This window comes from Strongylocentrotus purpuratus, unplaced genomic scaffold, assembly GCF_000002235.5.
Source record: "Strongylocentrotus purpuratus isolate Spur 01 unplaced genomic scaffold, Spur_5.0 spur5_scaffold_20, whole genome shotgun sequence".
NCBI lineage: Eukaryota > Metazoa > Echinodermata > Echinoidea > Camarodonta > Strongylocentrotidae > Strongylocentrotus > Strongylocentrotus purpuratus.
The window spans coordinates 33,290,635-33,305,598 of record NW_022145606.1 but is presented as its reverse complement, the minus strand read 5'-3'; the positions used below and the strand labels follow the sequence as shown (position 1 = coordinate 33,305,598).

The window sequence follows — 14,964 nt, the reverse complement described above, 5'->3', positions numbered from 1 at the left end:
ATGAATTTTGTTATATACTGTATATTATACTTTGTGAGAATGTCAAACCACATTTTTATCTATTATTACCACTGCAAATTGTTCATAATTCAGCCATCTGGCTGCGAAGTGCAAATATAATACAAATCTTTTCAATCAATCAATCATAGAGCATGACCCGATAGAAACTCTAAATTTAAAGAGAGGTTTCGCTTCTGTGGTGACTTTTTAAATTGTATTTATGTTAGTGTGGACAAAAATTGCCCCTGAAAAGAATGGCTCTTCAAATGCCTTCATAAGAAACAGCTAAATGTTGTGGACCACACGTTATGTCATCTAAAATGTCATTTTAACTCTCAGGATGAAATCCCTTTTCAATCTCAAAAGGAGCACGTATTATTGCTCTATTGTCATTTATTGATTTGGGGTAAAATATGATGGTGTACGCCCGCATCATCCCGGAAATAGTATTCGCTCATATTTTATAAATGCTTCCTAAGCCTTCCTTAGCTGCGTACCATCTCACGTGAACTTTATTTGTATGATGATCTTTCGTGTATTTTAAAGCTCACACTTCCCTTACGTCATGTCCGCATGTCACGTGTTACAAATGTTTGCACTGTTTTACCAACATCTGGCACGTACCATTGCAAGGCATAATTAATACATGTACCTCTACTTAAAAAAAAAACAGGGGTCAAATGTATACAGCTCATATTTTGTTCTCAATAAACACTTCTTTTCGAGTTTCTTAGGGCGCGTTCATGCTTGATTTTGAAGGTAGAATGAGCGATCTGAAACGCTCATCGTAAACGCTCATCGTGATCGCAGTTCCACGGTGTACTGTTCATGCTTACTTCTCTGGCTCATCCAGGCAATTCTCCTTGTGTGGCCTTAATGTAAACGCATCTTTTTGTGAGTTTACGATCGGCGATCGTGATCGCCGTTTTTCGGTGATTCTACAAAAGTAAGCATGGACGCAACCGTGTTTTAAACTAAACGCGTAACAGATGCCTGATTCTGGCCAGAAAAAGTGAAGCATGAACACGCCCTCAGTCTTCTTGGAGGGACTGTACGTAAAATTTGCTTACTCTTAAATTCTCTACGAAAAGGTTAAATGGTTAACATTAGACTAATGAATTAGCTAGGTGTAGTAAAAACTGGGGGAATATCAACTGACCCAATTTTGCACGTGAAGATACAATATAAATCATATATCCTCATACATTTGGATTTGAAATATAAGTTCTGAACAAAATTTCAAAAATAATACTCGATGGCAAATAATTTGCATCATGATTTATCACTCATTAAAGGCGGAATATACAAAAGCGTATACGGGCAGGAAAGCACATCATACAGTCTAAAAATATGGATATGATATCTTAAATAGACTACAGTGTACTTCAGAACACGTCTGTTAAAGGGATAGTTGAGTTCTTGTTTCAGACCACAACTGCTCACAAAGTGCACGGTTATTGCTGTTATTCTTATTTCTGACATTTCGAGTGCCCTTTTAGGACCTAAACTTGCTATTAAGGTAATTTTAGACCCCAAAATGTGTGAAATTTAGCCAATAGGATCATACCAATTCAGCTCTACTTTAAAAAAATACGGTGACTGATAATTGATTAATAAATTAATAATAACAGTACATAGGCCGGCTGGTTGTACGTATTTTAACCAACACAAAAAAGCCAACAAGCCGACATCGGCATTGGCTGGAATAAAATGCATAAGTCGCTATATTTCGTTTTTTCAACGGCTTTTTCACATCATCTAATATTTGTGGTAGTACACAAATATTAGAAATGATTTATGGATATTTCAGTATGCTGAACGTATGTTACTCGTCTCAATATTCTCCTTCCTTGTTTGTCTTTTACTTACAGCACATATAATCATATTTGTGAAATGCGCTTTATAAATATGGTATATTATCGTTAGGTACGATCTGTAACGTATGGGACAAAATAGTGTGGTCTTGGCCATGTGGTTTCAACTTCGATTGGGGAATGCATATACGAATCAACGCAGTCAAAAGGGCGGGGATTGACTAGAAGCCACGTGTTATCATGTCTGGTGCAGATACAGTGTAGTGCAGTGAAAATATGCACCATTTCTAGGTGAAATCATCCATGTTTGATGATAACATAATGCCAAGGTGAGGATCCATTTGCTGTAACTCTGGGGAGACCGATATAAGTCAATTAATCCATGTAAATGCGATCATACCCACCCGGTGTGATCAGGTGGAGCCTTTTTGCAAAGCGTGGTTTGGTCGTTACCATGACAGTGACCTTCTGGAGTGTACGTCCTGTCAAGACATCCATGATGTTTTCTCCGCAGTTACTCTCATTGGCCCCATCAATGAGAATGGCGATTTCATCAGGCATTTTATTGAGCAACTGCCGAATCAGGGCTTCATCAACCTCATCAAGATCTTCAAAGTAAAGAAATAAATTCAGAATTAAAAAAACCTGCAACCCATATTCTGTTTATTAACAGTGTATTGCATTATTATGTTATTTTATGGTTGGATTCCACATGAGCGAACAAATCTGTTCGCCTTATTTTTGGTTCATATGGAAGCATGAACGCTGAAAAGGGGGGAAATTCTGGACGATTCAGAAGTGTGCTTTTGTTGTCATTCATATTTGACCCATCCTTTTAAAATGCCTACTATTGCGTTTCATTTGATGCTGTGAAATCATGAGAATTTCATTGCATTTCGAGCATCCATTATTGTTGTGGGGTAGAAGTGCACTCCTTACCCCTAGAAAAAATATACATAAACGCACACACACGCAAGCACATATGTTCGTCTTGCTTCTCCTCCTTTCGAAATAGCTTATATGTCATACGGTTTATGTAGTTATTATTTAGCATAATTCATTCAAGACGTTTATCTTGACATATTTTATACTTTAGAGGCAAATATCTATTAAGTCTGGAGAATTTTGTATGATTATTAATCATTAATCTTATACATAATATATATATATATATATATCCTCCTCTAAAAAAGTTGTAAACTCAAGTTTGATCTATTTTATCTCTCTTTTCATGGCAAAACTATCGCGACGTCTAGTATCACCAAAACAATCAAAAAGTCTTCTTTAAAAACAAAACCCCATTTGTTAGGATTTTTCATTCATGGAATATGCAGTATATACATATTAAGGGGCAGGATCAAAAGTGAAAATGTGAACAAAAACACTATTCCGGTTCGGCTATGCATTCCTCTTTCTTTGAAGAGTGTTGTGTTGTTGTGTTTTCAGATCACCTTCCATGAGCACCATACACCATGAAACAAACATTCATGAAGTTGAACATGCAAGTTCTATAACAATCATGCTTTATCACCCAAAGAAACTTGCAAGAGCATTCAAACAAGCAATACACATCATATCACATGAATTCAACCTTGTAAAAATAAATATGATTAAGCATTTTAACATCTTTCTGGCCTCGAGTTGCCTTATTGCTTGGCATTTTCTGCTTTGTTAACCTAGGCATGATGGCTCAGAAAGTTGATGACCAAACGGCAGCGAATTTTGCACCAACATGTCACCAAAGTGCGAGAATATCATTTTCAGATTGTTTAGACTTCGGCAATGATGGATTAACAGTAGCCCCATTGTCATTTGACCCCCTAAACACATTCTGTTCTGTCAAAGAAGAGTGCTCTACAAAACAATACTAGTGCTTACTAGTGCATTTTCGACTTTCCACTTAAGACCCTTTCCCTTATTCCGACGTACTGTTCATTCCTCGGTTGCAAAATCACAATTTTAAAAGTAATACAATTACTTTCTAATGATACTTGACGAGATAATGCGATTATAGGTGAGATATAATTGATCAAACTTTAATTTCCAAATTATATATATACGTATTGACGAAGACGAAAATTTAGATGTTTTAAAGCCGTAACAGTACTAGAAGCACTAACGCCAGCTCAGGTCAGCTGTGTCAGTATGGTCCTGTTCTCACTACTGGTTATCGCATTGCGTGCTCTAATTTCGAAGTGGGAAATAGGTATTTGGCTATACTACGCACTGCCAGACACCTTGGTAATGGGATGGAGCTGTGGTATGCAACAGTACGCTAGAGCAGAACGTTTATTAGATCACTATCGCTTTAAATCCAATATTTTTTGTTTAAGGTCAAAATTGTAAACGTTCCCAACGTCTTTATTCTGGATTGGTTTGTCATAATCGCTTGCAGAAGACGTTTGGTACGCGTCCAAAATTGTCGACCTAGCTAATAAGACTGTCGAGTTTAATTAAGCCTATCCGCACTAGTTTGGCCAGGAGTGTTCAAAACTCCCTGCATGGTCACTGACAGATGGTTATCTCATCAAACCAGCTCTCAATTAACATAAGAAAAAGGGACCAATGGCCATCATTAAGGCAATAGGGACAATCCGATTTGCACGTCTACAAAGTGGACTGCTACGTGAAATGTCCTTCAAATGAAGTGTTCCTATTTAACGTTCCTATTAACGTACTGGCAGTGCCTTAAAAGGACGTCACACGCAGGCGTGTACACGGGGGGGGGGTGGGTTTAACCCCCCTAACTCCCCTTAACCCCCCCCCCCTTGGATTTTTTTTTATTTTTTTTTTTTATTGAAAAAAAAAATGGCTGACCTAAAAAACCTGACCTTAACCCCCCCCCCCCCCCCAACCGAGCAAAATGTCAAATTTTCAAATTTCGAGACCAAAAAAAAAAAAAAAAAAAAAGGTGTCCTCTTACCTTCCCCCCCCCCCCCCCCCCCCCCCCCCCTGGTTATTCAGCGGTCGGCTGAGTCGTTGCGATTTTTTTGGGACCACAACAAAAAAAAAAATGACCTCTTCCCCTCCCCCCCCCCCCCCCCCCCCTCGCTTATTCAGCAGTCGGCTGAGTCGTTGCGAAATTTTCTGCCCGATTTATAAATGTTAACCCCCCCCCCCCCCCCCTTGAAAAAATCCTGCGTATGCGCCTGGTCACACGTAGCAGTTAACTTTGTCGACGTGCAAATCGAAAAGTCCCTATTGTTTGCTATATAGAGGACGCAAGTAGCTATAAATAATGCAGTCCCGCTTAACATAAGAAAATTGTAAAAGCTCACAAATTGCTTTTCAACTTTAATGGGTGCAGTTAAAGCCCCACTGACATTGGTCCCCAGTGGTCCACTTTTTCTTAAGTTAAATGAAAGCTGATTTGATGAAATAACTACCTGTTAGTGACAATGCAGGGAGGTTCAATCCCTCCTGGCCAAACTATCGCAGATAAGCATGGAACTTTTCTTCTTTAATATTTTCTTTCCTCTTATGCCAACACGTATATTAATATGGGATTTATAGATATTAAGCAAATAACTACCGTAGGTGAAGGTGATGGGACAAACTATCACTTCCAAGGCGATCTGGATGAAAGATAGCGTATTCATTCAGATCGCAGAGGAAGTGATAGTTTACCATCGCCTAAAACCAGAAGGTGATTATTTGCTTTATATTCCACATCGGAATCATTTCACCTCGATCTTCCGTCATTTTAGAGCAACAAGTTAACAGCTAGCAAACGGTGTACGACACGTACTACAGTGTATGCAGTATGGAAGTGTGACCATAGTTCGCGCGCCACCAAAGTTCGCGTATACACTCAAAGCGCTTAAATAAAGAGGAGAGCAATACGCAGCGTATTACAAGACAGTGCGTTGCACTGTGTAGATAGTACTTCTATCTTCAGTGAAAGGGCGTTGCACTATGAAGATAGTACTACTATCTACACAGTGCAACGAACTTTTCTTCTCCCATCAATGATGGGCGAACTATCTTTCATCACGTGATTTACTTTTGACCAACCGTAGAGCAAGATTCTCAGTATGTGGAATATATATATATATATGCATATTATGTTGTATTAACTAGGGACAGTTTTCATTGTCACTATACCAGGTAAAAGTTGATTCTTGATAGCATTCTCGATCGTCTGGTTTGGCTTCATGTCATTCGCAGATAACGCGAAGAGAAATTGCTTTTCGGAGAGGGCGCACGCCCCGTTCTGTGTTGCCCAGTCAAGTGGCAGAACACGACCAAGTGTAGCAGACTTTGCAGTGTTGCTACCAGACACGACAAGTCTCCTCATTGGTGATTTAAATATGTCGTGACGTGAATTTTCCAACGCGTAGAGTGGCGCTGATGAGCTATCTCGACGTTTCAGTTGTGGTAGGAAGCCTTGGTTTAACAGCTCAGTATCTTCCGCAAATCTGGCAGGATCTGTATAACGGCGTTGTAGCTCTTTACTGACTGTTGATACGATTTCGAATGAAGAAAAACAATGACATGACCGCCACCCTAAAGACAATTACGCCCGAACCCTCCCCCCCCCCCCCCCCGAGGACAAATACCTCTCGAAAAAAAAATCTGCTATTATTAAAACTTCTTATCGAGATATCCGGTACAATTAGACTTTTTTTAATAATCATCGTATTATCGTTTTAAAACTTATGAAGAAAAGAGGACACTTTATACTTAAACATAATTGTTACCTAATATTACTTAAAGGGATATTTGAGTTTTTGTATAGAGGGCGTTACACAACAAACTTTGTGTGTGAGAGATAATGAACAACTGAGTGTCAAATTTGAAAGAGCATACAATTTAAATGACAAAATCATGTTAGATGTGTCAAAAACGGTTAAGAGACGGCTGATTTATCCATGATATAATCATTTCTAATATTTTTGGGGCCCCACAAATATTCGATAACTTTAACAATCCCTTGAAAAAAAACGATAAATCGCCTTTCATGTTTGATTCCAGCCGATGCCACTGTTGGCTTTTTTGTTGGTTGTTATACGCACACCCAGCTAGCCCGTGTATAGTCATTTTTAAATTACTAACAAAAATAGTCACCGTATTTTTTTGAAAGTGGAGCTGAATTGGTATGATCGTAATTAATCAAAATTTCATACATTTTTGGGTCTAAAATTACCTTCATGGCATTGTTAGTTCCTCTAGGGACACTATCTAGAAATGTCATGAATAAATCTAAAAGCAATAACTATGCACTTTGAAGGCATTTGTTTAAAATAATTTTTATTTGCAATGTTTCTTGTCTTTAATATCAATAAACATGTTCTACTTCTAAAATAATAATCACAGACCCTATAATATGGACATTGTTATCGAATTAAAATGAATGAATGTAATAGAAAGACAACTCCTGAAAGCTATAAATGAAAATACGAATTGAAACCAGGATTTTATGAAGATTATAGCATTATATGTTTTTTCCAAGTCTGTATTACCCAATCGTCATATTGCATTTATTTTAGATATATGCATCAATGTTAACTTAGTGGAAACGCTCAGAAAAATGAACACAAAATTAATTAATCAAACATTTATTGGAAATGTAAGCAAGGTCATTAGAATAAAAACACTAATCAAATAAATGTCATAGGATTAAATTGCATACTTACTCCCTGTAAACGAAGATCAAGGGAAGTAGAAACAGACAGAACTACAAATTAGTTTAGACTACATGTATATATCATAAAGTTTCAGCTAATCGTTTTGGAATTAATATCGAGAATTCATGTCCTTCATTTAAGTTAGTATTCGTGTTTACACCGGCTAAGCAAACACTTGTTTTAATTGTATTGCTCGATTATTCCATTATACTAAGTCACTGCAAAACCCGTTCTTAAAAGGAAGAATAAATAAATCAGAAAGACAGATATTTGAAATGTATTATCAAAACATGGTTGCATTTCTTTAATTCAATAGTAACTCATCATTAAACTGAAATATTATTATTTCATACTGAAGCACTGCAACACCGGTTTTTTAAAGGAGGATAAGTAAATCAGAAACAAATAATAATCCTCAAGTAGATCAAAGTGTAAATGGAAATTGTAAACCTGATGATGATTAAAATGTATTATTAATATATAGTACTATTCTTTTGTACTTCTCTATCAACTCATCATTTAACTGTTTCCATACATTCTAGAACGATTAATTTGTGCAAGGTGTCCACTAAATAGCTGAATTCACTTTTCTTTTAATCTGACAAAATTACCAATATCTAATCAGCATATTCAATATTCATGATTGGACAAAATTAAGGACAATGAACAAAGATTGGAGGAAGCGGAGATTAGACCGACATTAATAAAGATGTACCGTAGAAATGAACTTCTTCTTTGAAATTCGTGAATAGTAATCATTATATTTAAACAGTGAAATACATTATCAAAAAGCTCGTGAAAAAAAGAGAAATGAAACCTCATATCAAAACTCATTTAAGTCATCTACAATTACTTTAGAGTACACAATTGGAAATTAGAAAATATACGAAGAACATTCTTTTTCTATTCCATTGCATTTTTTTAGGTACGTCTTTTCGATATCAGTTTGGTGTTTAAATTAATCTTTATTTGAAATATTTCCTGTCTTTAATTCTAATAATCATGTTCTACATTATAAAATACTATTCGCAGGCCCCATGATATGGAAGCACTGCAATTGATGGTTATCAACGTTACTGAGTGCAATAGATAAATATCTCCTGAAAGGAGAAGTAATGAGAATACAAATTGAAAACCGGATTTTATGAAGATTAGAGCATCTAAAGCGATTTTCCAATTCTGTATCACCCAATGATCATTTTGCATTTATTTCAAATATTATTGTAACCCTCCCGGAAACGTCCAGAAAAATTAATAAAACCTGAATTGTACAAAAAACCATTGACAATTTAAGTTAGGTCACCAGAATAAAATCACTTATCAAATAAGCATTTCAGGATTAAGTTGCATACTTACCGACTGTGAACGAAGATCAAGGGAAGAAGACAAAAGACAGAAATACAGATAGGTATAGACTACAACTTCATGTACGAATCATGTTCCTCTTTTTTGTAAAAGGGGAGAAACGTTTCAGATTTACTATCATTCTTGCATTAATATCGAGATTTCATGTCTATCCTACCAAACACTTGTTTTAAATTGTATTGCAAGATAATCCCTTCATACCGAAGCACTGTAACACCAGAACTGTAAATGAGGATTAGTGAATCAGATACATATAAAAGTCCTCGAGTAGATACAAATGTTGTGTATGGAATTTGTAAAACTGACTTTAAAATGCATTATCAATAGATGGAACCATTTTTAAAATATCTATAATAATTCATCATTTAACTGTTTCCATACATTCTAGAAAGATTTATTTGTGTAACGTGTCCACTAAGTAGCTAAGTAGTCCTACGAATGGTCTTCTTTCTCTTATAATTTGATGAAACCTCAAAGCTTTTGCGCTTCGCGCGGGAGGGGGGGAAACTCCCCCTCCCTGCACCCTCCCCCTAGGGAAAGCGCTACGCGCGCTCTGTAAGTGATTCGCACGCTTCGCGTGCTTACTACCGCCCCCTAAAATGAAATCCTGGCTACGCGCTTGCTAGCAGTTAGGTTTTACATAATAAAAAAATGTCCACATACACCCATTGCATAAAACATATCAAATAAATGGTCATCGACATAAAATGACTCAATTAAATAAATAAATAATTCTGTAATTAGAAGGAGAACATATGAAAATTCAAACAGCAACCAGGATTTTGTCAAAATAAGAGCAATGTCAGCTAGTATCCATAATCTGTATAACCCAACCCTCACATTGCATAAAGTATTAATAAATCAATGAATGGATGCCTGGTGGAAAGATTCAGAAAAAGAATTGAAAAATGATTGATCAAAATAGATACTTCAGATAGATAATCAGAAGGAAAAAAATGTATAAAATAAATGTTGTAGGATTAAGATCCATACTTACGCACTGTAAACGAAGATAATGGGCAGAAGAGAAAAAGAAAGAAATACAAATTATTATAGACTACGTGTATAAATCATGCTCCTCTTGTTGTGGAGAAGGAACGGGAAGCTTTGGCTAATCAGTTTGGTATTTATATCGAGATTTCAGGTCCTTCATTTGTTTGTATTCATGTTTACATTGGCTTAGCAAAATCCTTGTTTTAATTATATTGCACAATTATTATTTCATACTGAAGCACTACAAAACCAGTTCTTTAACCCTAATAAGGCCGGGGGGGGGGGGCATTATGCCCCCCCCCCCTGCACGATTTTTCCGATTGCTCAGTAACGCATGTGGATGGCGCCCCGCCACTCGCTGACTTTTTTCTTTCGAGTCTTGCGCAACTTTTAAAAGATTTTTTTTGAAAATCGGACCTTCCGGTAAAAGGTCACGTGACCTTTTGTCTTTGCATGTCAGCCCGAAAATCGCTCATTTTCGTGACTTGTGTACAAAACATAAGGAAAAGTCATTTTTCCTAAAAACAGATTAAACATGGGTTATTGGGTCTTGTTTGAAGTTTAGGTGGTTGTTTTTGGAGTTAAAATAGTTGAATTGTAGTAAGAAATGAAATAAAACAACAAAAAACAATGAAATACATAAGTTAAAAAAACAATGAAATACAAAAGAAATTATCAAAACAAGGGATAAAATAAGGAATAAGCTGGCTTTTCCAAATTTTTGTCGTATTATTATTCAGAATGGTCTAATGAATATATGTAGTAAAAAAGGATGTTTAAATATGAATAATATATGATTTATGGGTAAAAATGTGATTTGTATGAACTTATTTGCATGACCTTATTTGCATACATTACCATAAATATGCAAATGAGTGAATTTTTCAAAAAATTTAAATTATCATATTATTCTATACACTTCACTTGACATGCGTGCAAATTTTCGCGGCGATCGGCCGCTTCGCAGCCGAGATCTTAAGAGGGGCCATAATGCCCCCCCCCCCCGGCCATACTAAGACCTCAAATAGCCCGGCTTTTTTAGGGTTTCAGGAGGATAAGCAAATCATAAACATTTTATAATCCTCGAGTATATCAAAGTTGTATATGGGAATTGCAAAACTGATGATTAAAATGAATTATTAATACATGGTGTCATCTTGTGTACTTCTCTATCAACTCATCATTTAACTGTTTCCATACATTCTAGAACGATTAATTTGTGCAAGGTGTCCACTAAATAGCTGAATTCACTTTTCTTTTAATCTGACAAAATTACCAATATCTAATCAACATATTCAATATTCATGATTGGACAAAATTAAGGACAGTGAACAATGATCGGAGGAGGCACAAAATAGACCGACATTAATAAAGATGTACCGTGGAAATGAACTTCTTCTTTGAAATTCGTGAATAATAATTATTATATTTAAACAGTGAAATAAATTTTCAAAAAGCTCTTGAAAAAAAGGAGAAATGAAACCTCATATCAAAACTCATTTAAGTCATCTACAATTACTATAGAGTACACAATTGGAAAATGGAAAATATACGAAGAAAATTCTTTTTCTATTCCATAGCACTTTTTTAGGTACGTCTTTTCGATATCAGTTTGGTGTTTAAATTAATCTTTATTTGAAAGGTTAGTGAACAAAGATCGGAGCAGGCGGAAATTAGGCCTAAATTAATAAAGATGTACCGTGAAAATATACTATTTCTTTGAAATTCGGGAATAATAATCATATTGAATTTTTAACTTCCATATACATCATCAAAAAGCTCTTAGAAAAAGATAAATGAAACCTCATATAAAATGTTTAAAGGAGCATAAGTAAATCAGAAACATATAATAATCCTTGAGTAGATCAAAGTTATATATATGGAAATTGTAAAACTGATGATTAAAATGTATTATTAATATATGGTACCATCCTGTGTACTTCTCTATCAACTCATCACTTAACTGTTTCCATACAATTTAGAGCGATTATTTTGTGCGAGGTGTCCACTAAATAGCTGAATTCACTTTTCTTTCAATCTGACAAAATTACCAATATCTAATCAGCATATTCAATATTCATGATTGGACAAAATATAGGGTAGTGAACGAAGATCGAAAGTAGCAGAAATTAGACCTAAATTAATAAAGATGTACCGTGAAAATATACTTCTTCTTTGAAATTCGTGAATAATAATCATATCATATTTTAACAGTGAAATACATTATCAAAAAAGCTCGGGGGAAAAAGAGAAATGAAACCTCATTCAAAAAAACTTACTTCAGCAAATTACACTTACTTTAAAGTACACATTCGGATATCAGAAAATACACGAATAACATACCATTTCTATTTGTTGGTAATTTGTAGGTGTTTCGTTTCTTTCTCAAACGGTCAAAGTTAATTTGTTCGTATTAATATTGATTTTCTTCACTAGCAGTTAGGTTTTACATAATAAACAAATGTCCACATACACCCATTGCATTAAACATATCAAACAAATGGTCATCGACATAAAATGACTCAATTAAATAAATAAATAATTCTGTAATTAGAAGGAGAACATATGAAAATTCAAACAGCAACCAGGATTTTGTCAAAATAAGAGCAATGTCAGCTAGTATCCATAATCCGTATAACCCAATCCTCACATTGCATAAAGTATTAATAAATCAATGAATGGATGCCTGGTGGAAAGATTCAGAAAAAGAATTGAAAAATGATTGATCAAGATAGATACTTCAGATAGATAATCAGAAGGAAAAAAATGTATAAAATAAATGTTGTAGGATTAAGATCCATACTTACGCACTGTAAACGAAGATAATGGGCAGAAGAGAAAAAGAAAGAACTACAAATTATTATAGACTACATGTATAAATCATGCTCCTCTTGTTGTGGAGAAGGAACGGGAAGCTTTGGCTAATCAGTTTGGTATTTATATCGAGATTTCAGGTCCTTCATTTGTTTGTATTCATGTTTACATTGGCTTAGCAAAATCCTTGTTTTAATTATATTGCACAATTATTATTTCATACTGACCCACTGCAAAACCAGTTCTTTAAAGGAGGATAAGTAAATCATAAACATTTTATAATCCTCGAGTATATCAAAGTTGTATATGGAAATTGCAAAACTGATAATTAAAATGTATTATTAATACATGGTACCATCTTGTGTACTTCTCTATCAACTCATCATTTAACTGTTTCCATACATTCTAGAACGATTAATTTGTGCAAGGTGTCCACTAAATAGCTGAATTCACTTTTCTTTTAATCTGACAAAATTACCAGTATCTAATCAACATATACAATATTCATGATTGGACAAAATTAAGGACAGTGAACAATGATCGGAGGAGGCACAAATTAGACCTAAATTGATAAAGATATACCGTGAAAATACACTTCTTCTTTGAAAGTCGTGAATCTTAATCATATTAAATCTTTACAGCGAAATACATTATCAAAAAGCTCTTAGAAAAAAGAGAAATGAAACCCCATATAAAACCTATTTTAGCCATCTACAATTACTTTAAAGTACACATTTTGAAATCAGAAAATATACGAAAAATATACCATTTCTATTGTTGGGTAATTTGTAGGTGCTTCTTCTCCTTCTCCAACGGTCAAAGTTAATTTGTACTTATTAATATTTTTTTATCTGTACTAGTAGTTATGTTTTGCATTGTAAAGAGATGTCCACATACACCTATTGTGTGAAACAACTCAATTAAATCGTTATCGAAATAAAATGACTGAATGAAATAAATGAATAATTCTGTAATTAGAAGAAGTAAAATTGAAAATACCGAAAGCAACCAGGATTTTGTCAAAATAAGAGCAATATAAGCTAATATCAATTTCAGTATAACCCAATCCTCACATTGCATGAAGTTTAATATATCAATGAATGGATGCCTAGTGGGAAGATTCAGAAAAAGAAATGAAAAAAGATTAATCAAAATAGATATTTCAGAAAGATAATCAGAAGAAAAAAACTTAGATTCAAGATCCATACTTACACCCTGTAAACGAAGATCATGGGCAGAAAAAAAAGAAGAAAGATTTACAAATTAGTGTAGACTACATGTATAAATCATGCTCCTCTCGTCGTGGAGAAGGGAATGGAAGCTTTGGCTAATCATTTTGGTATTCATATCAAGATTTAAGGTCCTTCAATTGTTGGTATTCATGTTTACATTGACTTAGCAAATACTTGTTTTAATTATATTGCTCTATTATAATTTCAAACCAAAGTACTGCAACACCAGTTCTTTAAAGGAGGTTAAGTAAATCAGAAACATATAATATAAACTGATAATGATTAAAATGTATTATTAATAAATGGGACCATTTTTTGTAATTCTCTGTCAACTCATCATTTAACTGTTTCCATACATTCTAGAACGAGTAATTTGTGTAAGGTTTCCACCAAATAGCTGAATTCACTTTTCTTTTAATCCGAAAAATAACCAACATTTAATCAGCATATTATTCAATATCCATGATTGGGCAAAATATAAGGTAGTGAACAAAGATTGGAGGAAGCAGAAATTAGACCTAAATCAATAAAGATATACCGTGAAAATACACTTCTTCCTTAAAAGTCGTGAATCTTAATCATATGACATCTTTACAGCGAAATACATTATCAAAAAGCTCTTAGAAAAAAAGAGAAATGAAACCCCATATAAAACCTATTTTAGCAATCTACAATTACTTTAAAGTACACATTTTGAAATCAGAAAATATACGAAAAATATACCATTTCTATTGTTGGGTAATTTGTAGGTGCTTCTTCTCCTTCTCCAACGGTCAAAGTTAATTTGTACTTATTAATATTTTTTTTATCTGTACTAGTAGTTATGTTTGCATTGTAAAGGGATGTCCACATACACCTATTGTGTGAAACAACTCAATTAAATCGTTATCGAAATGAAATTACTGAATGAAATAAATGAATAATTCTGTAATTAGAAGAAGTAAAATTGAAAATACCGAAAGCAACCAGGATTTTGTCAAAATAAGAGCAATATAAGCTAATATCCATTTCAGTATAACCCAATCCTCACATTGCATGAAGTTTAATATATCAATGAATGGATGCCTAGTGGAAAGATTCAGAAAAAGAAATAAAAATGATTGATCAAAATAGATATTT

General features: G+C 34.4%; 1 protein-coding gene across 1 annotated transcript; it reads right to left on the bottom strand.

The window, feature by feature from the left end:
* Positions 1 to 1,787: 1,787 nt before the first annotated feature.
* LOC105440388 lies at positions 1,788 to 6,294 on the bottom strand. The gene is made up of 2 exons (XM_030993264.1): positions 5,919 to 6,294; positions 1,788 to 2,422 (listed from the first exon to the last, which is right to left on the bottom strand). Exons 1-2 carry the CDS (start codon positions 6,109 to 6,111, stop codon positions 2,190 to 2,192), a joined length of 426 nt encoding a protein of 141 aa, XP_030849124.1. The 5' UTR covers positions 6,112 to 6,294; the 3' UTR covers positions 1,788 to 2,189.
* Positions 6,295 to 14,964: the final 8,670 nt, after the last annotated feature.

Excerpts from the sequence above, each read along its gene's own strand:
- LOC105440388 (XM_030993264.1), bottom strand. The coding sequence starts at position 6,111 with ATGAGGAGACTTGTCGTGTCTGGTAGCAACACTGCAAAGTCTGCTACA. Across the intron at positions 2,423-5,918 it reads CAAGAATCAACTTTTACCTG|ATCTTGATGAGGTTGATGAA; the intron begins GTATAGTGACAA and ends TTTACTTTGAAG.